Source organism: Cajanus cajan, chromosome 3 (assembly GCF_000230855.2).
Source record: "Cajanus cajan strain Asha chromosome 3, NIPB_CcT2T_4, whole genome shotgun sequence".
NCBI lineage: Eukaryota > Viridiplantae > Streptophyta > Magnoliopsida > Fabales > Fabaceae > Cajanus > Cajanus cajan.
The window spans coordinates 72,820,830-72,848,528 of NC_138519.1; the positions used below are offsets into that span (position 1 = coordinate 72,820,830).

At 35.5% G+C, this 27,699-nt stretch overlaps 2 protein-coding genes across 3 annotated transcripts; both read right to left on the bottom strand.

Annotated features, from left to right (window-relative positions):
• Positions 1–4,373: 4,373 nt before the first annotated feature.
• On the bottom strand, positions 4,374–12,536 carry UBA1 (ubiquitin-activating enzyme 1). 2 transcript variants are annotated; one of them, XM_083071245.1, is made up of 7 exons: positions 12,231–12,536; positions 11,585–11,943; positions 10,726–10,943; positions 9,475–10,269; positions 5,895–6,763; positions 5,360–5,792; positions 4,374–5,117 (listed from the first exon to the last, which is right to left on the bottom strand). In XM_083071245.1, exons 2-7 carry the CDS (start codon positions 11,928–11,930, stop codon positions 4,521–4,523), a joined length of 3,258 nt encoding a protein of 1,085 aa, XP_082927371.1. In that variant the 5' UTR covers positions 11,931–11,943; positions 12,231–12,536; the 3' UTR covers positions 4,374–4,520. The 2 variants fall into 2 exon arrangements, with proteins under 2 accessions (XP_082927371.1, XP_020202542.1); XM_020346953.3 differs by having other exon boundaries at positions 11,585–11,946.
• Positions 12,537–22,181: 9,645 nt separating this feature from the next.
• On the bottom strand, positions 22,182–26,321 carry LOC109788257 (uncharacterized). Its single transcript, XM_020346941.3, has 3 exons — positions 25,806–26,321; positions 23,793–24,885; positions 22,182–22,695 (listed from the first exon to the last, which is right to left on the bottom strand). The coding sequence occupies exons 1-3, from the start codon at positions 26,105–26,107 to the stop codon at positions 22,405–22,407; spliced, it is 1,686 nt and encodes a 561-aa protein (XP_020202530.1). The 5' UTR covers positions 26,108–26,321; the 3' UTR covers positions 22,182–22,404.
• Positions 26,322–27,699: the final 1,378 nt, after the last annotated feature.

A 27,699-nucleotide genomic window follows, 5' to 3' on the forward strand; every position in this document is an offset into this window, starting at 1 on the left:
ATCATTGCATAATGCTTTAATGAATACATTGACAATTTTTTGAGTTGTATGTACATATTGAAATTAAATGTCATTGACAATAACTTTGTCCCAAATGAAATGGTAATCAAGTCAATGTGCTTAGTTTGAGCATGTAGCACAAGATTTTGAGACAAATGGATAACACTTTTGTTGTCACAAAGAAGTCGATGTCGTTCAAGAGTGATGCCCAGGTCATGAAAAAGATATTGAAGCCATGTAATTTCAGTTGCAATGGTTGCTATAGATTTATACTTAGCTTCAATGCCTGACTAAGAGATAGTTGGTTGTTTATTAGAAGCCTATGATATACAATTTGATCCAAGGAAAATGCAATAACTAGTGGTGCTTCATCGAGTGATCAGGCAATTTGCCCAATCTACATCACAAAGCATTAATAGTTAGAGAACTTTAAGATAGATATCACAAATCATGTGTAAAAGTTCTTTTAATATATATTTGGGAGGATTATGAGGTGGAGAATGTAAATTGTCAATTGAAGTTGTATTACCCAATATTAGTTGGGAGGATGAAGACGGTGCAAAAGATGTGTCCATGTTGGATTTGGAAGTAACAAGTTCTAGATTGGATGAGGGTGTGGTTGAGGAAATGGAAGTTTGTTAAGAAGGTTTTATAGGACTCAAGACCAATATTTTAGAAGGGATAGTTGGTGAATCATCTAGAGGTGATGTGTCATTCTTACTTCCTAAAAACCATTCATCAAAGTTAGGCAAAGTAGTAATAGATGAATCATATGATTGTGCATGCACGGAGTTTGTGTGAGACAAATAGGAAAAATAGTGTCCATTAAATACTACGAGATGAGTAATATAACCACGATGAGTATTAAGATCAAAACATCGATATCCTTTATAGAGTGGACTATATCTTATAAAAATGCAAGAGACGATTTTTCTAGAAAACTTAATGTAATTCAATTGTCTTTAAATATAGAGGACATTGACAACTAAAAGTTCGTTATTCAGAGTAATCAATTTTTTTTAAAAGAGTTTATAATATGGAGTTTCCTTACTAATGAATGAGAGAGGCATATAAGGAAGGCATCAACCCAAAATTTTAAAGGAACATTAGCATAAAAAAGTAAAGTTAAGCTTGTTTTGACAATGTGTCGATGTTTACATTCAACAATACCATTTTGCTCTGGTGTGCGAAGACACAATAATTGTTTAATAATGTCATTATAAGTCAGATGATTCATGAATACATTTGAGGTGAATTCTCCACCGCCATCACTTTGAAAGACTTTGATCTTCTTGTCAAAATGTTTCTCAACAAAGGCTTGAAATTTTAGAAAGCAAGAATAAAATTCAATTTTTTTTCTTTAAAGGATATAACCATGTATAACAAATGAAATCATCTATAAAAATCATATGGTATTGAAATTTTTGTGAGGAAGCAATAAGGGTCGGTCCCCATAAATCACTATGAATTTTTTCTAAAGGAAAAATTGAAACAAAAGTGGACTTATTAAAAGGAAGCTTACAATGTTTTCCAAATTGATAACTATAACATAAGACATTTTTTGTTAGCCAATTTGAAATACTACTGACTTGTTTGTTTTTTCTAATTTTTTCAAAAAAAAATTAAATTTGGATGTCCTAAACATGCATGCCATTGCTCGGAAGATGTTTCCTTAGTAGTAGTAAAAGCTTCAATTTTCTCTCCCTTAAGAGAATATGGGTTCCCTTGTTTATGTCCTTTGACCAAGGTACTTTGTTTCTAATCCTTAATAAGAAAATCATAAGAGTTAAATTCAAAAAAACAATCATTATCATTAATAAGTTGACTTATAGATAACAAATTCTTTTTAAGTTTAGGCACAACCAAAATATTGTTTAAGTGAAGCTTACCTTGTGTGGTTTTAAGCAAGGCTTTATCCTTATTGGTGATGGATAAAGTTTGTCCATTACCAACAAAAATAGTATCACTACCAAAATATGGTTTAAGATTTTTTAAGTTACCTACTTGACTGGTCATATGGGTGGTAGGCCCATAATCGACATAAAAGTTTGGATCATTGTCATCATTTAGATTCAAGGCAAACAAGCTTCTTGGGAATTCTCATTTGCATTGTTGTATATATCATACTTGTAATAACACTTTGTGGCAATGTGGTTTGTTCTACCATGGATTTGATAGGCTTCCTTAGTTTGTTGTCTTAGAGGTCCTTTCCAATTATTGTTGGAATTTGGCGAAGGTTTGAAGTTAGAGGCTTGATAGTTGTGGCTGCTACGAGAATGATTGTGTGAAATTGTTTGAGCCACGTCCTCTAAAATTACCACTACGTATATTTCTTCCTTTTCCTTGAAAGCTAAAAAAGCAATGATGATGATCAATTGGAGACTTTTCTTCCTAAAGATAAACTTGTTTAAAGTTTTGCAAGGACATAATAAATTGATTAAAATAATGATATAGGGGTTTTGATAAAATCGTAATTCGAAACTCCCTTGTATTTGCTTCCAAGTCCTTTTGAGATTTGAAAAACTTTATCTACATCTGATAGTGGTTTGCCTAAGGCTGCAAGCTTGTCACTAATTTCTTTAAATTTTCTTATGTATTCATCCAAGGACAAATATCCCTTAGATAAGCTACAAAGATTATTTTTCAACTGAGTCTCATTGTCTTTGGTGTTAGGCAACAACTGGTTATGGAGTGTATTCCAAATTGAACAAGTTATATCCCCTTCATAGATTATGCTAAGAGTTTCTTCTTTCATGTTACTAAGAAGCCATGAAATGAGTAATCCACCCTTCAACACCCACTGCTCTTTTATAGATTTTTTTTTTGTTTCTAATTGAATCAATGACTTCATCAACTGGTTTTTCAAAACTTGTGATGTGATGCTCAAGGTTAAGGTCCCGAATCAATGATAGAATTTGAGATTTCCAAAGAAGGAAATGTGTGGTACACAACTTGATTGAAACTAAGTTGCTACATTGGTGAAAAGATTGAATTGAGAGATTAGGTTTGGATATGATTTTTGACGTCCCAAGCTCTGACACGATTAAGAAAATAACAAAGTTTATTTTCTTTTAAGCAAATCTTATATCTCTCTTGAACAAAAGGAGAGAGTTTGTATGTATACAAAAAATAAAGAAATGATAATAATACATATATGGAATAACATTAAGATACTTTATGAAAATTATACATTAACATTCAGTGACATTCGTGATAGGCTGATAGCGATTCATATCCCTTAATATATTATAGGTTCAAATCCTAATCTTGGATATGATAAATTATGTTGAAAGTTATCTTGTCTACATTCTCATCAACGAAAATTAGTCATCACTTTTAACCTTAGAAAAATAAGGTAAAGAAAATTAAGTAAACCATTAACTTGATTAAAAAACAAAACTCATTTTCTTATTTAATTCAATTCCATTTTCAATTCATATATTTTAAACTATGTTAAGTTGAACCAACCCACATACTAAATATATTATTTAATTTATGTTTTTAATAAATATCTAAATAAATTGATATTTTTTTTTAAAATATTATTTATCATATTTAATATATTTAATGATAAAATATATGTATCAAACATTTTTTTTAAATGATTATATTTATATTAAAGTGCTATTATCAAATAAATATAATTATTATAAAATTTAATGCTTATATATATATATATATATTAATTTATAAATCATACATATTGACATATATTATGTATATATATATACACATATAATTTATGTTTTATTTATTATTTTAATAAATTATTTTAAATTTAATTATATATTTTATAATTATTTTATTAGTTGGATGAATGATATTGAACTGAAAATATTTTAATTAAAAGTATATTTTAAAATTTTATAATTAATATTTATTAACGATGTTATAATTAATAACTAAAAATATAATTTATAGATTCAAAATATCTTATATACTAATTTTAAATTTATATATGAACACATAATATATATATATATATATAATGTTATAATTCTAGTATCACCAATTCGGAAGAGTAATTTCCAGACAATACACATTCATAGACTGATTAATAATTACTGATAGAATCACAAAAACACGCCACCACTGTTTGCTATAAATACACTAATATAGTATGTATATCAACAAAATCTCGATCACTATTGCCCTCCTAAAATAACTACCATTACTCGCTTCTCATCTACAACTCCTGCCATTGCCTTCCACAATTATTAAAAAGTAGTTCGTAATTAATAAACGCACTATTCTTGTTATATTTATAACTCAACCAACACTCAGCACAGCTACAACAAATAAAGAAACGGAAGAATGAGATATGGTGAAGTGACCAACACATCTCTCAAAAGCATGGAATGAAAGATAAGACGAGGAAGGAAAGGTTGTTTTTTTCAATTCATATATGAAATTTGACATAGTTAACAATGTTGCCTGTGTATCAATTATGAATATGAAGCGTGAGAGTCGTTTACACCAATGTCTCAAGCACACACCTCTATCAAGATGAAAGCAACCATCTAACGGAAATAAATGGATACTTGAGGGATGTCGATATCATTATCATCATCATCCTCACATGCCACAACAACGTCCAAATGACGACGGTATGAAGGAATGTCCAACTTTGCTACTTCCCTAGCCAGATCCACAACTTTTTTGTCCATTCGGTCTTTATGCCTAGGGAACATGCTATTATAGAGCAGGCAACTTCCACAAGAAATACTGTAAGCATTCAGGCCCTTTCCCTTCAGCCACTCCAGAAGTTCCCTCAGGGTAGGATTGTCGCTAAGAATCCATCGATCCCAAACTGTCCAACTCATATCTTGATGTTTGATAACCTTTGGAGGAACAGGTTCGGCCATTGAAAACAGAGGCAGTGCCAAGTTAGCAAATGTGTTTCGGTAGTCTTCAACTTTGTGCCCTCCATCCAAAACTTTGTAGAGCTCCAGGCAGACAAGACCAGTGGCCATCGCAGTTGAGGTTGCAATTGCAGGAATGATCCGTCCAGCAATAAATTTGGCTTTAAGCTTGTCAACCTCGGGAATGCTGTAATTCCGTGCCCTCATATTTGCAAGCCCGGCAATCACATCCATATGGTAGTTTGTATCGTCATCCTGCAGTTTTAATAGAACAATGACAATTTTTCAATTGTTCATGAAAACCACTCAATATATATACACAAAAATGCAGCAGGTTCATATCCAAGTAAAATCAAACTCAACCAATCCAACATTATCAAACATAAACTACAAATATAAAACAATTGACAAGATCATGGAAATGTTTTATCAGGAGAATGAAACCAGAGAAAGCATCACAGTAGAAGAGTTAGAAGTGTCCGAAAGGCAAAACAAACCTTCTCAAACTGAATTGGTTTCATCCTGAACTCTGGTGGCAGATTTGCCCGGCACCTCTCTAACTTGAGAATTAGATCATTAATTACTGCTGCATCATCTATAGAAGCTGTAGAGAGACTGGTGGCCTTCTCATCTGTCACTATTTTTACATTTTTCTTAGGCTGGAAGTCGGGTACTATTGCCCTATCAACAGCTTCAGCCACCTTCTTTGGGTTCTTACCCCAGTCAGGGATTGGGATACCAAATGTTTCTGCCCTTAAAATAGAAGCTGCCAACAAAAAATTTAGATGACCCAAATCAGAGGCTGAGAACTGTAGTGGATGAGGGAATCTTTTTGGTGCAGACCAGAAAGGAGCTCCAGTACTAGTGGCAGCATCTTCAGGAAAAGTATAGATCAACTGCTTCACCCGGTTAGCAAAATAATCCTCAAACCTGTAGAAAAATAACTGTAAATAATAAAGGACATAAAAACTAGCATGCTTACACAACATTGATATAAGAAAACAGACAGAATATACTATCAAAGGTACATACTTCAGCCGAGCCCAAGTGATACAATCTTCAAAAGTTTCACACTTCTCCCGTTCCAGGCACTCAAGAACACGCTCCAAGTTATCCCTTGCTTGAGCATCACCAGCATTTCTCATTGCATTAGTATATTCACTTGGGTTAGACAAGTATGCATTTACTTCAGCTGGAGTTTTCTCAAGCAAGCCCTCAAACTCAGATCGTGCCCATGTCAAGCAATGGTCAATGTTGTGCGGAAATGAGTGCACAGTACACATTGGTGCCTGTTTCTCAGGAGGATCTCTTGATGCACCATAGTTTTCTGTCAGGTGGGGAATGACCATCTGGGTATTGCACTTGGCTCCAAGAGTTCCAGACTCAAGAAGAGGCTTTTGGAAATACAAGCATCTCTGATCAACATATAGCCTTGCATTAACATTGTCTAGTGCATTTATCACAACACTCAAGTTTTCCCAGAAGGTATCATTAAACACATTTTCAGTTTCACTGCCAACTCGATTTTGTAGTGCTTCAATATTAAAGCTAGGATTTATGGATGCAGCAGCTGAAGCAGCAACTGTGGACTTGGCCTGTCCAATATTCCAATCACGGAAGAGGAACTGCCTGCTCAGGTTACTCTTCTCTATCACATCATCATCAGTAATAGTGAGCTTACCCTGACTTCCACAAGAAACTCCCATGAGAGCAAGATTTTTTAAAAATTCACATCCCAAAGCACCAGATCCAACAGCAAACACTTTAGCATCCTCCAATTTCTTCTGTAATTTCTGTCCAAATACTGAAATCTGTGCATCATAACGACCATTTACGGGTTTGAAATCATTTGGATCCACTGGTTCTGAAGGGAGTGATTCCACAGAGTCAAAGTAGAAAAACTGCAGAGAAACAGAAGTTAAAACCATAATAAATAATACAGATAAGTATTAGGGACTGTTTGTTTTCTATTCTTCAAATCGGTTTTCTAATTTTGGAAAAAACAAATTATTTGATAGTAGTTTTTGAAAACTGTTTCTAACAGTAATACCTCTTTTACAGCTTTTTAAAATAAGATAAAATAGAACAGAACATCTATAAGTAGTGATGCATGTCTATTTTCAGTTTTCTATGTAAACTGAATTATACACTCACGTTATCTTGTTTATAGAACTGTCAAGTGGGTGGAGACTCTAACCCTAAAACCTTCTAATGCACAAAGGGTGTAAGATCACAGAAATCTTCCGAAAATAAACAAGAGGGCTATGGCTAAAGGAATTTCAGACCACATCAGAATTGTGGCTGCTATATAGATGCAAATTAAACTTTGAAAGGCTATAATCATAGACAAGCACAAGGTTGAAATGCAACATGACATAACATAAAGCAGCTAGCAGGCACTCTGCCTTGATATTCCCCATAGCAGCACAATCATCAATATTGACTACCACTCAGTGATACAGCAACAGCTTAATCATCCCCACCTACTTTTTCTTTCTTTCCTTGCTCTTCCTATATATGTTGGCAATCAATTACAAGTTACACAATTTTATTTGCTATTTCCTCAATTTTGGAAAAAAGAAAGTTCATTGTTCTATTTCCAGCCATACCTACTTCTTCCCCAATTCAATTTTTTCTGTTTGAATATTCCCCACCTACTTGCTTTCCTAGCTCTTCCTATATATGTTGGCAATCAATTACAAGTTACACAATTTTATTCGCTATTTCCTCAATTTGGAAACAAGAAAGTTCATTGTTCTATTTCCAGCCAAACCCACTTCTTCCCCAATTCAATTTTTTCTGTTTGAATATTGAAGGTTATATCTCATGGTTAATAACATTGCTGAAACTTTGGTCTTTAACCAAGCCAAATGAACATGGCCCAGAACTCACTACTATGAACACCACTTGCCTTCTCTACATCAAAGTGATGCACTTTTTGGGGTGACTGCCTCACCACATGACAGCACTGGTTAAACCTAGGAATCAATACAGGATGTACAAAACAAAATGCACATTATCTTCAGGGGAAGCTCATCTGTCCCAGTGATATTTTCACGTGACTTTATAAGCAACACATGACTCTAGGTAATGGCCACTTTCTGTTGTTTACAAGGTGTACAGAGGGAAGATAAAATTCAATACACATGTGGGAGGAGGCAACCCGGTGCAAAGCTCCCACAACCGGTCAACCGCAGGACTGATTATGGGTCTTTTGTGGGCAGCCTTTACCTTGCATTTGCAAGAGGCTAATTCTATGTAATGACCTCTGACCTCCTAAGTCACATGGAGGCAATTCTATCTGTTGTTCCAAGGCTCCCCTTTATAAATTCAAAATTCAAATGGCAAATAAGTAACACTAAAATGATACAGAATCAATACCAATTCACAGTCAAGGTCTGATTTTATTTATAAGAATAAAGTTCAACACGTCTTGTTCAACAAATGGTTAGGAGATATCTTTATTTAGAAACTAGATTGGATAAGGTAAACAATACTATAAGGGAGAGTTTGGTATACAGAATGTTTTTACATTCCTAGGAATCTTAAAGTGACAATTTTCCTATGTTTGGTAGTTATTTAAAAAAAAAAAAAAGGATTCCTAAGAATGTTGTTTTTTGGGAACCATTTTTATTCTACTTTCCTACTAAAACGTTCTCATGAGGGTTAGGAATCCAACTTTCCCAAGTTCGGGAGAAATTTTAATGTACATAAAAAGATCATAGTACCCTTTTTTAAAACAGAAGGTCTCTCTCTTTCTCTCTCTCCTTTTATTTCTCTTTCTCTCTCTATCTCTCACTCCCCTTCTCTCTCTCTCCTATTTCTTTTTCTCACTCTCACTCCCCCTCTCTTCCTCTCCCTCTCTCCCCCACCCATATCTTTATTTCTCTCTCTCTTATATTTCATTATTTATTGACATTGTCAATTTTAATAATATTATTAAAGTCTACTTTGTTTCTATGATTTAATGATATTTGTTAAAACTTTTCAATTAATTAATTTATTTATTTATTTGAATGAAATGAGATATATATTTCTATCCTTCTTAATTATTATGTAACATATTTCTCTGTTTATTTTTTTGTTGAATTCTGTATTTAAATAATTTTAACTATAACTTTTCAACTTAAAAAAAATAGTTTAATGTCATATTAGTAATATGATTTAAGTAAATAAATATATCTAATAATTTTATTTTAATAGAGGATATTTTTGAAAAAAAATATTCATATTCTCAGGAATATATTAATGTAAACAAACATGAAATTTTTTAATTTCTGGGAATTCTATATGAATATTCTAATGAACCTTTATGAGTAACCAAACATATTTTAACTATTCCTAGAAATCATGATTCCCAAGATTTCTAATTCCCAAGAATCATGATTCCTGGATATGAAAAAACTTCCCCCTTACTAAACGTCCTCTAAAAGAAACAACAAAATCAAATATCAACCAAAAGTTGGAAACAACAGAACACACACCATCAATTGGCTAACTACTCAATAGGAAGGGCAATTTTATCAAAAGATGTTTCATCTAAGCAGGGTTTACTAGCACAACACAACATTTCAAGACTCGGAAAACAATTACCCAATAAAAATATGCTTACCTGAAGAAGTGGATGAAACTTCCCGGAACATGCTTTGACAACCTCTTGTCCAACAATTCCACCAAACATGGCAGCCATAGGATTTAATACTGCCCTAGCACCAAAGGCAAAGTACCGCAAAAGTTTTGGATTGATGTCTTCTAATTTCCCATCCCCTAAACTGTCATTGATATTACTGGCAACAGATATAAGCTTTTGTGCATCATCCTCTGAACCAGCAATAGGGAAGCGACCTAACTCAGAAATGAATTTATCCAAAGCCTGGAATGCTAAGTGAAGGAGAGGTGGGCGATCAAACTTAGAAAAATCACTCAGAAGAAAATCACCAGGATCGCTGAGTGCTTCCCTGAGAGGCTTAAAGTTCAATATCTTTGGTTGTTTAACCTGAGTAACAATACCACCTTTCTCATACATACCATAATTGGTAGTGTCTTCTTCAAGATTAAACGAAAATGCTCTAGCATTTTTAATCTTTCTTGGCTTTCCATCATTCAATTCTTTCATACCATGAATTTCAGAGAATACAACAAGATCACCATCCTGAAACTCAAGCCTCTCATCATCAACACAGGAAACTAGAGCCGGATTGTCATTGGTTACAGATGCAATTATGCCAGTATGGGGTTCTTCTCCATCCACATCAAAAACAGTAAACTCAGGCCCAAAATCACAGAATACGGAACCAAAAAGGCCTCTAACTTCAGTTTTAATAAAGGCAATAGGAGGCTGATGACTGTGACAGTAATCATTGAACTCAAAGGCTTTCTCAAGACTGATATCAGTAAAAACAATAGCCTAAAAAACAGTAAAACAAAAAAATGTAAATATATATTATCAAAATAAAGTGAAATCAAATGCATTTATGTTTGGAAATAAGAAAACAAGGCTTCGCATTATGTTACACCATCACAAATAAACATGAAAAGTGTCTTCTATATTCATAAATGATCAAACAAGGACGTAATTTATGCAAAGGCGCTAGAAATAGAATATACAAAAAGGTGAGTTGCAATCAATTTACAGGTAAAATTTTATATTAAAAGAAGTCTATATAAGAATAATCACTATTAATAATAACCCCATTTGCAGCAGATAGCCATTTCAAACCTATGGTTATAAGAAGTTGTTAGGGAAGAATGTGAAGTGACTAGTACTTACCAATTATTAACTGTGATATAACAGACATAAATACAACAACCATGTAACATACAATAACATTAACTATTTTAATTAGACGGCAGAATTAAGTACTTGGAAATTGGAAAGGTGCTCTTTCGTCAGCTGAGTAGTCAAGCTTTGTACGATCACTGCATTGTTGAGCTCCTGCAGCTTACTAACAGAAGCTGCTGCCCGGTTTTTGCCAATATCGTTCTCTGAAAACACAAAGTTACTTGAGAGATCCCACAGCTCCACAGTCCCCTCATCATGCAAGGTCACAGATTTGACACCAGCTAAAATGAGATTCTTTGCTGCAGGCAGAAGACTTAATTAGAATTCAGAAATATTTAAAATTACAAAGCTTGCATTATTTGAAAGTTGAACCTAATACCCACCACCATTAAACAAAAAAAAAAAAAACCACACAACCAAAAGCATGGTAAAAATTATACAATAAATGATCGTTTAATTTACTAATCTAAGTCACAGATGGAAAACTAATAACCTTAACTGCAACCGCAATTGTGGCCACTCAGCCGCATTTGTTTCCCAACAATATCAAAGAATGCAACACAACCACAACTGTAATAGCAATTTAAAATATGGCTGGTATCATTTCCACCGAGAAATCTATCATCTATCAGCTATCATCAAGAACAACACACTACTACGAGATTACAAACAGGGACAGTCCCATCACTCTGCACCCATTTATTTTCCACATTGTAGGGAGAGCTATGTATAAAATCAACAAGTCTACTTGCACAAATCCCATTATCTATTGCCTGAACGATTTCACTCTGCAACAAACATCAAATAGAAAGCTCCAAGAAAACCAACATAAAATCGAGGCATTTGGCATACTAAATATCAAATGTAATTCAATCTTCATTCAAGAAACATCATTAGATCAAAAAGCATTCGATAAAAGCCAAGTGTTAAAAGATTTTACCAATCTCAACGCCAAGACCCTGCATCCCGGAGACGAGAACGTTGGAGGCAAAGAGCCTCCTCATGGTCTCTCGCCCATAGACGGCAAGCTGGCGGCTGTGGAGATCCTCATCGATGTCCGGCGGGTTCGAGTCGCCCAAAGCCATAGCCGAGGCTCCCTCACGCGAGTTGTTATTGTTGTTGTTGTTGCTGCTGTTGAAACTCCGGTCGCTGTTTTCTTCGTCCTTCACCGTGGAATCGAGAGTTCCGGCGACGATCCGATTCTTCTTGGCGAAACTTTTTCTGTTGTTGTCTTTGGTCTCTTCTCGTGCAACCACTCCTTCGCTAGGTCTCTTCGTTGGAAGCATATAGTGCAGTGAGCTGCTGAACACGCGACGAAACGCGATCGTGAGCACAGCGACGACAAGAAGAAGAACAAGAGCAATCAAGAACCAAGAACCAACACCGCGATCGCGAAGAGGATCGAGGTCAAAAGCAAGATACACAAACCGCGAAACGATTAACGGAAGAAGGAGGACGAGGAAAAACCCTAACCCTAGCTCACGCAACATGAGCGTCGCTTATCGATAATAATGATAATAATAATAATAATAATTGTTGGAGTTGATAAGAGCGCAACGAGAGAAGAAGGAGAAGAAGCAACGTACCAATTGGAGCTTCGGTGCGAAGGAAGGAATGGAACCTGATTGGACGCAGAAGAATCGGAGAGAGAAAGTGTTTCGTTTCGTTTTGGTTTGGTTTGGTTCGGTTCTGTTCTTGGGTTTATGAAAGAAGGATTTTAGAGTGTGAGAGGGGTATTTATGGATTTGAAAAAGAGAGTGGGATTGGGTTCTACTATTCTAGGGTTTCGAGTGAGGACATGACAGGTGCTACCATTTTCTCTCTTCCTCTTTCGGCCTTCTCTGTGTGTGAGAGAGAGAGAGAGAGAGAGGAAAGAGGTGACAGTGTGAGAAGCGTCAAGTGAAAGATAAAAAGTCAGGGCAAATCAGAAGACGTGGCTGCGCGCCACGTCGTAGTTCTCGCATATCCACGACGCTCGCGTTGGGTTACACCGCGCGTATCGTGTTCCCACGGGCACCGGATTTAGTGGCGGAAAAATCTAGAACACGCTAGAAAAGTATAAATAAAAAAGAAAGAAAAATTCTGTGTTCTTACTTCTTACACTCTTAGCTCTTGATTCTTCCCCCCTTCACTCGCGCTGTTTTGTTTGATTCCGCAAATAAATTACCCTTTAAAATATGATCTTATAGACTTAATAAATAATAAATATTTAAGTAATGTTTTGTTTTAATGTTGTTGAATTAAAGTTAGAGTTTTCTTTCGATAATTTATATAATTATTATTTACGTTATGATCTTTTGACTTGATCAATAAATTATTTTTGATTAAATTTAAGTATAGTTTTAAAGTATATTTTAATGTTCTTTAATCAAAACTATAATTGTATTTCAATAATTTGAACAATAAGTGTTTACATTAAATATTAATGTAGACTCTTGAAGGTAAGCTTCAATTTTGATTAAAAAATAAAATGTTTTAGAAGCTGCCTTAAATTTTGTCTTTATTTTTAACTGGAGAAAGAATTAGAGAAAGTGGGTAACAAAACAACGGTAAATCGTGGAGTGAGAGGACAGTGATCCATCCGGCTTTACAGTTTTAGGCCCAACAAAAGGGACTAATTGGGCTCACGGGTTTCTTTGTCGTCGTTGTACAAATGATGCCCATAAAGGGTTTGATTGCTACTAGGGGCTTTGATTTTGGAAAATCATATCACAATGATTACACATGTACAAAATCTATGTTTAGAATAAACATCCACTTCTGTTCCTGAAAATGGTGCTTATATTAGTTTTTCAAATTTAAAAACAAAATCAAATAAATTATTAAAATATTAAATAAATATTTAAATTTAAATATTTATTGTTATTTTAGTTTTTAAATATATATTACTATTAACATTTTAATTACATATATTTTTTTAATTTTCAACTAATTTTGATTGTCAATTTTTATCCCAAAAGACTTTTTTTATTTATTTCTGTACTATCCGTACTGCGAAGCCGAGCTCCGAGCTCGGCACCACAGCGCAGGACAACCTCGGACACGCGTTGTGTGACGTCAGCTCGTCATCCTAATCAGATCATAACTGATCTCGGGCCCAAGGCCCAACAAAACCCTAATACACACAAAAGTACGTGCATTACTTATACGAGACTCATACACCCACAAACACTAACTTTAGCATCGGAGTCTCTTTTGCAGGTACCACCCCCATCTTGGAGCACCAGCGTACCAGTGAAGGAGGCTCACCGATTTTACCTGGCGGATCAGCTCTACAGCAGATTTCCGGTAAGAACATTTGGCGCCCACCGTGGGGCCGATCAAGACAGCTCTTATCGGCCACGCTTATGATTTTCACCAGAAGCCTTAGTAGACGCACAACAGACGACGCAAACCACTCAACCACCATGGATAACGAAGCAGCGTCGATCAGGTCGAACAGATGCGGCAGCAACATGCCGCCGACCTACACAACATGCGTGCCAAGCACGACACTGACCTAGCGGCAATGCGTACCGCTAATGAAGCTGACCTGGCGGCGCTACGCGCCGAGAATGAGCGAATCCGCGCTCAACTCCCTCGACACCACTCCGATCATCCTCCTCATACGAGCAACCATAATGGAGAGGAGGAGCACTCAGTCTCCCAATCCCGGACTGCAACTAGGGTCCCAACTCCCAGACCTGCTTCACATCGGTCTCATGCACCGACGCACAAGCCGACCCATGAAGTCAGCAAGGCTCCTACTCATGCCGCGGGGGATCAGACAACCTTCCGCCGCCACCCTTTTGTGGATGGCATTATGGAGACACCACTCCCTCATGGGTGGAAGCCTCTCCACCTCGACCGCTACGATGGCACGACGGACCCAGACGAACACATCGACCTGTACACAACACAGGTAAATCTCTACACCAACAATGATGCTATCTTGTGTAGGGTGTTTCTGACCTCACTTAAGGGGGTCGCGCTCAACTGGTACACCCAGCTACCTGCCGAGTCAATTGACAGCTTCGGCACCCTGGTCAGATGGTTCACAGCACAATATGCGATGAGCCGACCTCATCACATAACATCAGCTGCCCTGGCCAGTCTCAGACAGAGTGACGACGAGCCACTCTGGACGTTCATGGAACGATTCGCCGCCATCTCGGTAAAGATCCGAAATCTGAATCCCGAGGTCGCACTGCACTCCATGCTCATGGCGTTGAAGCCAGGACCTTTCGTCGATAGCCTTTGCCGAAGACCTCCTCCCGACATGGACGAGCTCCGAGCTCACGCTGCTGGGTACATCCAGATGGAGGAGCATGCCGAGTTCCGCAAGGCAATTCGCGACAAACCACAAGGAAGGCAAGACCAAGGTCAGGCCACGAACATTTAAATTTGGCGACCGTGTTTGGTGATTACGGGGAGAAGCAAGAACAGACCCCTCCAAAGGAAAATTTGGAACTTGAAATTCCACCCACCTCAAATTTTATTTCTCTTAACTTGTAAATTCAGGTGATGTACTCTTTTTTCCTCCTCAGCCTTTTTTCCCACTAAAGAAAAGGGTTTTTGGCCAAGGAAGGTTTTAACGAGGCACACCTTAGAAATAAATCAACAAAGCAAATCCATTCCCATACATTTTCGGTATTGGCACATTAACCATGACAACTTGCCAAGGTCGAGTCCGAACCTTGAGACTACATTTTCTTAACCAAGGTCGAGTTCGAACCTTGATATGCCAAGGTCGAGTCCGAACCTTGAGATCATATTTTCTTAACCAAGGTCGAATTCAAACCTTGTTATGCCAAGGTCGAGTCCGAACCTTGGGACTACATTTTCTTAACCAAGGTCGAGTTCGAACCTTGATATGCCAAGGTCGAGTCCGAACCTTGAGATCATATTTTCATAACCAAGGTCGAGTTCGAACCTTGATATGCCAAGGTCGAGTCCGAACCTTGAGATCATATTTTCTTAACCAAGGTCGAGTTTGAGCCTTGATATGCCAAGGTCGAGTCCGAACCTTGAGATCACATTTTCTTAACCAAGGTCGAGTTCGAACCTTGATATGTCAAGGTCGAGTCCGAACCTTGAGATCATATTTTCTTAACCAAGGTCGAGTTCGAACCTTGATATGCCAAGGTCGAATCCAAACCTTGAGATTATATTTTCTTAACCAAGGTCGAGTTCGAACCTTTATATGCCAAGGTCGAGTCCGAACCTTGAGATCATATTTTCTTAACCAAGGTCGAATTTGAACCTTGTTATGCCCAGGTCGAGCCCGAACCTTGGGACTACATTTTCTTAACCAAGGTCGAGTTCGAACCTTGATATGCCAAGGTCGAATCCGAACCTTGAGATCACATTTTCTTAACCAAGGTCGAGTTCGAACCTTGATATGCCAAGGTCGAGTCCGAACCTTGAGATCATATTTTCTTAACCAAGGTCGAGTTCGAGCCTTGATATGCCAAGGTCGAGTCCGAACCTTGAGATCACATTTTCTTAACCAAGGTCGAGTTCGAACCTTGATATGTCAAGGTCGAGTCCGAACCTTGAGATCATATTTTCTTAACCAAGGTCGAGTTCGAACCTTAATATGCCAAGGTCGAGTCCGAACCTTGAGATTACATTTTCTTAACCAAGGTCGAGTTCAAACCTTGATATGTCAAGGTCGAGTCCGAACCTTGAGATCATATTTTCTTAACCAAGGTCGAGTTTGAACCTTGATATGCCAAGGTCGAGTCCGAACCTTAAGATCATATTTTCTTAACCAAGGTCGAGTTCGAACCTTGATATGTCAAGGTCGAGTCCGAACCTTGAGATCATATTTTCTTAACCAAAGTCGAGTTCGAACCTTGATATGCCAAGATCAATTCCGAACCTTGAGATCATATTTTCTTAACCAAGGTTAAATTCGAACCTTGTTATGCCAAGGTCGAGTCCGAACCTTGAGACTACATTTTCTTAACCAAGGTCGAGTTCGAACCTTGATATGCCAAGGTCGAGTCCGAATCTTGAGATCATATTTTCTTAACCAAGGTCGAATTCGAACCTTGTTATGCCAAGGTCGAGTTCGAACCCTGAGACTACATTTTCTTAACCAAGGTCGAGTTCGAACCTTGATATGCTAAGGTCGAGTCCGAACCTTGAGATCATATTTTCTTAACCAAGGTCGAGTTCGAACCTTGATATGCCAAGGTCGAGTCCGAACCTTGAGATCACATTTTCTTAACCAAGGTCGAGTTCGAACCTTGATATGCCAAGGTCGAGTCCGAACCTTGAGATCATATTTTCTTAACCAAGGTCGAGTTCGAACCTTGATATGCCAAGGTCGAGTCCGAACCTTGAGATCATATTTTCTTAACCAAGGTCGAGTTCGAACCTTGATATGCCAAGGTCGAGTCCGAACCTTGAGATCATATTTTCTTAACCAAGGTCAAATTCGAACCTTGTTATGCCAAGGTCGAGTCCGAACCTTGAGACTACATTTTCTTAACCAAGGTCGAGTTTGAACCTTGATATGCCAAGGTCGAGTCCGAACCTTGTCGAGTCCAAACCTTGAGATCATATTTTCTTAACCAAGTTCGAATTCGAACCTTATTATGCCAAGGTCGAGTCCGAACCTTGAGACTACATTTTCTTAACAAAGGTCGAGTTCGAACCTTGATATGCTAAGGTCGAGTCTGAACCTTGAGATCACATTTTCTTAACCAAGGTCGAGCTCGAACCTTCAAACAACAAATTTAGGAGCTCCTCAGAAGCCCCTTCGCTCTTACATCACTCGGTGCTTAGGGGGCAAGTGTACTGGCCATCCAAGTTGCCAACTTGTCCCTCACCAATCTATTGACTCAATCAAAGGTTTACCAGCCTGACCAAGCAGTAAACTCATCATTGCCGAGTTCCTCAGCTCGGCCATGAAACATGGACATCGGAATACCACATCGGCCCAAAGAGGCAACGTCATCAAACAAATAAAAATAAAATCTTGTTACCACGCCGCCTGCACGTTCTCGAGAACGAGGCGACAGTTGCAACACATGGCATCTTGACTGGCAAGCATACGCGAAAGGTCACTACTCCCTGACGAGCTCGGTCTTAACTCCTCGACCTACGATCTTCGGAGCTCGGGGAGCTAGTGTACTATCCGTACTGCGAAGCCGAGCTCCGAACTCGGCACCACAGCGCAGGATGACCTCGAACACGCGCTGTGTGACGTCAGCTCGTCATCCTAATCAGATCATAACTGATCTCGAGCCCAAGGCCAAACAAAACCCTAATACACACAAAGGTACGTGCATTACTTATACGAGACTCATACACCCACAAACACTAACTTTAACATCGGAGTCTCTTTTGCAGGTACCACCCCCATCTTGGAGCACCAGCGTACCAGTGAAGGAGGCTCACCGATCTTACCTGGCGGATCAGCTCTACAGTAGGTAAGAACAATTTCTATTCGAAAATTAATATCATTTCACCTTCCAAATTCAAAAACCAAAGTGATTATTTACTATTTAATATTAATATATCAGTAATCTTTTAAAAAATTTAATTAAATTCCAAAACTAAAAAATAACAATTAAAACCTTGATATTCTATAGTTTTTATATACCTGGGTTCCTAAAATTAGTTTATAACAGATTAAAACTACTGAAAAAATTAAAAACAAAATAACAAATCATAATTTGATTCAACGAAAAAGCTTTTCATTTAACTTTTACTCAAAATTATGATTTGACTTTGATTTAAACAATTTAATTATAATTTTCTGAATACATATTGATAACATACAATTTAATATATTTGAATGTAAAAAAATCTCTTATAATCATTTTTTTTATAACTCTAAACATTACCGACCACGAGGAACCTTATTATGAATTCCAAGATTTTAAAAGATGAACAAATATTTTGATAGAGAAGAGTGTACTTTAGTCTTTATAATTTAAACTCAATTTGGTCACCTCAAAATGATATTTTCATATGTACAATATATAATTAAAATATGCTATAATATCTTCATGTCGATATTTTTGCGATCAAAGTTGGGAGCCTCGGACGCAAGTTGCTTTGGAGAAAGTTAATTGGTCTCTCTATTATGTGAAATGGAGTTACTTGAATACGTCTGCTTCATAAGTCACCATCTCTCAATAATATGAATGCATTTTACAAGATATTCAATGTTTGCAGCTTTCAAAACGGAAGCTTCAATTTGCCTTACATTTCACAAAGTTATTCAATCTACAAAAACCAACTTGGATTAAACACGCCATGAAAATCTTAAATGTTAAAAGATGTTACTATCATGTGTAAATAAAATTAGGTTGAGATTTTTATGATATCATTATAAATTGTCATAAATAAGGTTATATGGATATGATGTCATAAATAAATTAGGAGAATGTCATCATTGAGAATTTGTAGTTATATTTATGATAAGACTTTGTTAATTGTGATAGGATATTATAAAATAAAGTTAGATAAATATTTTGTAATGGAATTTGTTGTTAGTAAATCTCTTATTATATTGTATTGTAGTTTAGGATATACTTGATTGAATGAAATAAATATTTTTTTCAAAATTAAGTTTTTTTAATCATTTTATTATCTTTAAAATCCCAAAATATCATCCATATTATTAATTCTCTATATAGATACAATTATGCTTTACACTTGTCTCTTATAATAACCTTGTATATCATAAGGTTTCCGATCTATAATTCAATTTAATAATCCTTTATTTTATGAGAAATATACAAATAATGTACATGGTGAAACATGATAATATGACAAAGGACTATGTTTATCTAGATGATGTTATATGGTGTTTGTTGTAGGATTGAAGGATTCTTGTCAAAGTGATGTCAAATGATTACAAATTGAAACAATTTTAAATAATTTTTATATTAGATAATTAGTTTTATTAACTTGTGTTTATAATAAAACATGTAAATATAAATCACATTTTAAAATTAATTTTGTTAATTCTTATCCAAAAACACAGTAAGGTGTTGTTTGCAACATAACATCAAGTGCACGTTTAGTAAAATATTTTCTTACAACTTTCTAAAATATTTTTTTTTGCAAATGAAAATCAATATTAAAAGGTGTGTCAAACACGTCGCAGTTTGAGAAATGTCCACTGCATATACTTTTCTAAGCATAAGACCCAGCAGACAAAACGTACACTTGATATTTGTTATCAAAAAAGGGGAAAAGATTTAAAGAATGAATCATAATAATTAAGATTTTGTTGCTCTTATTCGTAGCTCTACAGTTGCTTTTATCATATGCTATTGTTTTTCTTCTTCTACTTTTTCTTTCCAAATTTAATTAACTCTCAACAAGTAATGTCACGCTTGAATATCGAAAAATTTAATTAAGTGGGTATAATCATTATAAACAATTTATGCATTTTTTTAATCATAACATAATACCAAGTCTTTATTATTTATTGCATGAAATAAATTTTAAACATTACTAGTAAAAAAAATTATTGAAGTTTGTGATTTTTAATAAACACATTATGGGAAACAAAACATGGTAACATTGTTAATTGGCTGTGACTATTAGTAAGTAATTGTCTTGCAATTTGAGTTGTCAACATCCAATCCAAAATCAATTTTAATTCTACACTTAAAAAAAATATATAAAAAAAAACAGTCAAAGTTGATAAGGGTGTTGTACTTGTCAAATTGTGATGGCTAGTATTAGTCAGGGCTTCACACATGACTTCCCTTCAGATCTGATTCAAACTGAATTTTAATTTTTTTTAACTCTGTGGGACCATTTCAAGCAAATGCTTTTGTGTGTACTAGAAAAATGCGAGATTACGTTGAACCACATGACATGTGTCAGAAATAGGAGAATGCATAATTGTATTTTATTAATCAAGTTTTTAATTCAATTTTATGCGTGACCAACAGGACAGTACAGCAGAGTTTGATTCATGACGAATTTTACAAAAATTCAAACAGTTGAAAAAAATAAATTTCAATTTTCGTGCAATGACTATCTACTTACTATACCACACTGATATGTTATACTGCACAAATACTATTCTAAAAGGTTGATATTATTAATATATTCTTACATGCAACCGTATTGTTAGTGGTAAAATACGAGTGATAAAAAAAAGGAATAAAGTGTTGTATTCCTGACACGAGTTTCACATTCACATGCAACATGTGCAGCCTCCAGAAAAGTTGAAAGGGTTGGGAAAATACCATGAAGAAGCACATGACATGATGCTTTGGTTGAAGTGAGGAAGATTTTGAGTAATTAACTCAATTAAATAGTAGTATAGATTTAATAGCTATATCGCACGACAAATTATTTAACTAAATTTACTGAATAAGTTGTAAAAAATATTTTCATAAGCTTATAACATGTCACAAGTTCAAATAGCTTTGGTATAAATAGTTCTAAATGCACTTTAGGTGTAAGTTCATTATCACATAATAATACAACGTGCACTTTTATGATTTATGTATACTTTTTTTGTATATATGAATTATTGATGAATTCCATTAAAATTGAAGTCTCAAGATCAATTCTAGGTATAACATCATTTTCCAACAAGCAAGTTCGGTTAATTTTGGCGACCTAATATCTCATCTATCAAGAATGAGTTCTGATGAAATTATCAAAGGCCCTTGATGTGATCACCACTTTCCATGAAAAAGGTTGTCTCTATTATTATATGTAAATCCAAATAAATGCGATATAAATATATATAGTTCCTCCATCTAGATATGACTTGACTATATATAAATAGTTCAATACGAGAAATATGTGTGGTTGTTGCATTACACCGTTCTAACACAACTTCCCAATAGGCTCACTCATTGTCATGCAAGTAGATAAACGTGAAATCCTATGTGCCCACCACAGGTTACATCGATCTGATCCATGAAAGATGAAAAGGTTGGGGATAATAAGGAAAAAATGGGGACAGGGTCTTCGACAGTTTCAAAACGAATAAATCATCCATTTAATCTTCAAAGTATCACACACATACACACACACTCTCTCTCTTAAATAATTTTTAAACTAATGAAATTATATAGAAAATTCTTCAAAGTATTATATATTCATCAATTTAATTTCTGTATTAATATATTATACTAATATATTCTGAATTTGAGTTCTATAAAAAAATAAAAATATGATTAAAAAAACTCTACGGATGATAATTAATCAAGTTTCTTAATAAAAATTAGTAATCGATAAAATTAGTGAATATTCCAATAAAATAATTATTAAAAAAAATTGAGAAACTGATTTGAAAAACTTTTCAATACTTAAAGAGACTATGCAACATAATTTCTAATGTTTTAGGGAGTAATATAATTTCGATGGCTTAAAGATTATTTAGAAGAAAATGTAACACTTCAAAACTAAATGAAACTAGAGAAACACAACATCAAATGGGACCCTTATGATAGCCATGAAACGAGCAAAACATCCTAGTAGCCTACAAGTAAAGTAGGCCCCTAAAATGGGACCCTTAGAGAATAATCCTAGTTTTCATCATGTAACGTAAGTGCCACTCATAACCCAACAATGTGAAACGTATTGTGATATTTCCATGATTCAGGTTGCCATCAAAGGCATCACAAAGAGATGGTACATAATTGTCAAAAAGAAAAGGAAAAGCAAAACTTTACACCTTTCATTACAATTATAAAAGCATGGAGGACTCATGATTGTTTACGTATGAAGCTCCCTTGAGAATGGGAATGTTTGGTATCAAATTACTATCAACACAACATAAGTTTACCTATTGAAGTTGTTTGGTCGCAGCAATATGGCCAAAATTTCAGAGAATTGAGGGCGTTTTGAAGGGGTGTTGTTCCAGCACTTTGTCATGAGAGACTTTAGAGTTTGAGGGCAGTCCTTGGGGATTTCAGGCCTTAGGCCACAAGCAGCAATGCCTACTGCAGCTTGCACTGGTGAATATGCAGAATATGCGGCCTCACCAGTTATTATCTCCCAAATTACCATGCCAAAACTATAAACATTACTCATCCATGTCTCTGTCACACTCTCAGGATCACCAGCAATAATCTGTTTTCAATGGCACAAAATATCCATGAGCTATCTCACATTCATAAAAAGAATACAAGGTTTTACTTAATAATTTTCATTCATTATTTTCTGTCTGAATACAAGGTTTGAAAGGTTCTAAGTAGTCTTATCGACTGGACAAAAATAAGTACAATACGGGGACAGATCGTGCTTAAGGTTTGGGGTGTGAGGGCTCCATTTGAAATCAATTCAGGTATAATTGGCATTACACAGTGCAACGCTGATTTGTCTAATGATATACAGTAGTGTGTGAACAAAAGCCTACACAATTATATAAAGGAAAAGCACGAAACAATTATTAAGACATGTTAGGCACGCTCAAACAATGATGTCTAGACAAGTGACAAAGATTATTTTTAATGTAGGATAGTTCAGCATTGCATCTTACGTACAATGAATCTAAACAACATCCTCCAGGCAATAAAGCTAACAAAATGTTACTCAGTTGCACAGCCGTTGAACATATGGCAAGTTGTATTATGGTTAGCTAGCCTTTATCATTAAATGTTAAAACATGATCTAGAGTAGCAGCTAAAAAGCCTAAAACACATTTTCAAACCCCATCTATTATATATTTCCCAGGTGTGTGTGATGCAGATTTTGATTTGAAGTATATGTAATAGAATAAGCTCTTTAATTTTAATTTTATTTTGAAAGAATAGGCTTAAATATTTGTTTTTGGTCCCTCCATTCAAATGTCGTTAATGAATATGTCAAATACTGTCACATAAAATTTACTTACTAATATTTTTGTTAATAAAAATATTGCATTACACTCGGTTGATACTGTATAACTGTCTCAATCTACTCATTAGTAAGCAAATGATTGTCTGAGAGATTAAAACAAGATTTCTTAAAATTACAAAAACTAAAAAGTTTAATTTTCAATTAAAAAATATCAAAAACAAATTTATCCTAAATTTGAGATGCTAAAAACAAATTTAAGATGAAAGAATAGTATAGGAGAGATTTAGGGAGAGATGCAATACAGAATTAAAAAAGACTATGTAGCCTAATGGCCAGACACATTTTTTTCATAATTTGCTAACTTGAAAAGAGTGTGATTAGGAACAAACCTCTGGAGCTAGCCACCGATAACCATCGGTTTCATAATCCATTGCCTCTCCAACACTCTTGCAGGCAGTGACAATACCCATATCACCCAAGCAAGCATTCCCGTGCTTATCCAACAGAATCCTCTGCGTGTTAAGGTCTCTGTATGCGACACCATGATCATTCATAAACTTCATCCCCTCGGCCACATCAACCGCAATTCTTACAACATCCTTACTCGGAAACTTCTTGTTCTTTAACATTAACTCATGAACAGAACCACCTTCAACAAATTTTGTCACCACACATAACCCATGGTTGTCATCTACACAAACACCACAAAACTGCATAATATTTCTATGGCCACATGTCATCAGAGCCAGCAGATCTTTCCTGAGCTCAAACTCATAAGCATTTCCCTTTTCACACCCTCTAAGCTTCTCAATGCCAACCTTTTTCCCCATGTAGGTCCCCTTGTACGAATTGGGCCCAATTTGCTCCACAAACTCGAGACTATCTGAGTTTAATAACCATTTTTCAATCTCATTCCCACCTGACTGAATAGTCTGCCATTCATCTACCAACACAAGAAACGATGAACTAGGCAATGGCAACTGAAGCTGAATCTTTTGGCTGAAATTCTCAAACCCATTTCCACATATCGCATCGCCATCGTCTTCCTCGATCTCTCCAAGCCCTCTCCCCTTGGAGTTCTCCTCTTGACACCCACAAAGCCCAAAGGGAAGCTTCACGCCACCAGCTTTGGGCTTCTTTACGGCTATCTTAATAGCACTTTCAACCCGGGTCCTGAGCAACTTATCTTGCCCACCACCAGACAGCACAAGAAGCAACACAATCCCAAGGGTGAAACCTTTCTTCTCAAAGATCTGAATCTTCTTGCAGCAAATGGAGTAACTATCCAACGCACCCGACATCGCAGGCCATGAAATTGAAGAGTTGCAGGCAAATGTCAACTTGAACAAAGACCCCTGAAACTGAATCTCATCATCGCACTCCTCTTGAATCAAAATCGCAGCCTGCTCATCCTCCAAAGCTTGCTCCATCAACTTCATGTGAAGAAACACATCTTTCACGTCAAACCCCGCCTGAGAGTAACTGCCAAAAAAGAAACAAATAAATAAACTACAAAATCACTACAATTTCAAAAAATAAAAAATAAAAAATAAAAAGCAGAATCCACCACTGAAGTGATCTTCAAACACAACCGAAACAGTGCAACTAAATCTCCACATTCACATTCACGAAAAATATTGTGTAGTCCAAAACCACCACATGTCCATGACTCGGGTCAATCCTCATGACATATCGAAGTTCTAAAAAACCCAGTTACATATCACCCGAAGATTAAGCATACAATAATTCCTCCGAATTCACATTCAAATCGGAACAAAACTTCTAACATTGGAGGAAGCAAAACCCATTTCCCAAAGTGAAAACAAAAATTCAAAACAAAGAACCCATCACTCAAGTAACCTCAAACACAACCAGATTAACACCAACACTCGCATTCAGATTGGATCACCACCCAATTTAAAAACTTTAAAACTTCAAACATCAAAAGAAGCAAAACCCATTTCCCAAACACACAAATTTTTTTTTTTGGTAAAATGTGCTGTAGGTTCCTTAATTTTCAGTCAAAACTGGTCTGTCCCATTCAGATTGGATCACCACCCAAGTTAAAAACTTTAAAACTTCAAACACCAAAAGAAACAAAACCCATCCCCCAAACACAAAAAGAAAATGGTAAAATATGTTGCAACAGTAGGCTCCTTAATTTCCAGTCAAAAAACCAGTCTTGTCCCAGCACTTCAAAAAAAAAAAAAAAAAAAGATTTTGGTCCCATATTTATAATAACCAGTAAATCCCACCTCTCACCTTACCATCCTAAGCTCTACAAAGACGAAGAAAACACCCCAAGATCAAAATCATCGTTTTTAAAGCACAGTGAGTGAACAAATAAAAAATGATCCCATCCATCCCACATTGACATGCTTGAGATTAGTTGGGATCGGAACCTGAGAGGCAGAGAATCGTAGTGCTTGCGGATGTTGCAGACGAGCCTCTCGGGGAGGTGCGTGGCGGAGCAGAGGTGCGTGAGGTTGCGGAGGAGGTTGTGTTGCTTGGAGGAGTCGTTGGTGTTGAGGGAGTTTCTGAGGGACGCAATGGCCTCGGAGACGTTGCGCGTGAGCCTCTGGAGCTTCCTGTGGACGATGGAGGAGTCTCGGGGTGGAGGGTCTTGCGGCGGCGGCTGCACGAGGATCGCGCGGTCCTCGTCGGCGGCGGTGCGGCGCGACCAGCACTCCAATGCGGCGGCCATTGGGGTTGGGAGAGGGGAGAGGGGAGAGAGGGTTCAGGGGAAGAGGGAGAAGGGTAAGGGTGGTGGTTTTGGAGCTGTGATGAGGACGGTGCCCATGTTCTTGTTTTTGTTCTGATCTGACAGTAGCCAATGCAGGAGCAGGATGCTTGTGCAGTTCTGCCTTTTTCGTTTTATATTACGGGATTTGCACTTTGCAGAGGCAGCCTTTGAATTTGAGTTGGTTAAGGTTTACTTATTTCTACTTTACACTCTCCTTGTTCTAATTTACATGTCATTTTATCAACATTCAATGCATGCATGGATCAATTAGTATTATACAGTTTCGGTTTGATTAGTGGTTCAATTAGTATAATATAGATAATAGACAAATAAATCAGAGCTTTATTTTTTTAAAATTTATTTATTAGTAATTAGTAATTCTCTTTTGTATGTTTAGTTTATTATTATTACTTCTATTTTTATTTTTAAGACTATATTTAAAATATTTTTTTTATTTTTTATATATAATTAGATTTGACAAAATAGATCACAACTCGAGACCTTTTATGTTATGTTAGTGATTTGTATATTTAATTAGTAATCTAATGACTTGTATATTTCCTTAATGACTTGTATGTTTAATTCTCTTTTGTTATGTTTAATTTTTATATAATTAGTAATTTTATTTTGAATGTTTAGTTTATATTATTATTTCTAATTTTTGTTTTACTATTTTTTATGTTATGCTAATGACTTGCATGTGCTGTTACTAGTAAATAATATAGGAGACATTCCCTTTTTTACCTTAGTACGTGTTTGTATTCACGTCCAAAACGTGAAAAATCACGTTTAACGTGAAAGCTGCAATACAACGTTAAACACGCTCATAAATTAGAAATAGAAACTTAGAAAACAAAGGCATGTTGTGAAATGAGTGCTCTAGGATTCCCAAAACTCGCGACTCGCTTACGGCGGCCAGCCACGACACAATTGGCATAACATCTTCCCTCTGTCTCATTTTTATTTTATTTATAAAATTTTTTGTAATTTTAGTCCACTTAAACATTATAATATTTATTGTTATCTAACGTAAGATAAATGATACTATAATTAATATTTAAGTAAGATTACACTTCCTCTGAAAAAAAATATAAAAAAAATTATACTTTTAATTCTTATTCCACTATTTTTATGAGAAAAATGAGAATTAAAAATGATATACAGGTTAAATATTATTAAATATTAATTATAATGTCATTCATTTAATGTTAAATCATAATAAATGTTACAATTTTAGTGATAAAAGATAAACATTGAATTAGGAAAATAATATTACAGTTTTTATAAAATTGGTGGACTAAAATTATGAAAATAAAAATTAAATACCAAAATTATGAATTTAATATTATAAAGGAACTAGAAGTGAAATTTAGTCTAATAATTTTGAATAAATAATTAATTTTTTCAACCACATCTCATCATTTTATTAGAAATAGGGAAGAAAAAAAATAAATAATAAAAATATAATATATAAGATTTTGATGACAAAAGTTTTTCTTGAAAATTCAATCTCGTGATATTTTTAAATTATAAGAATATCTTTAATATGAGAA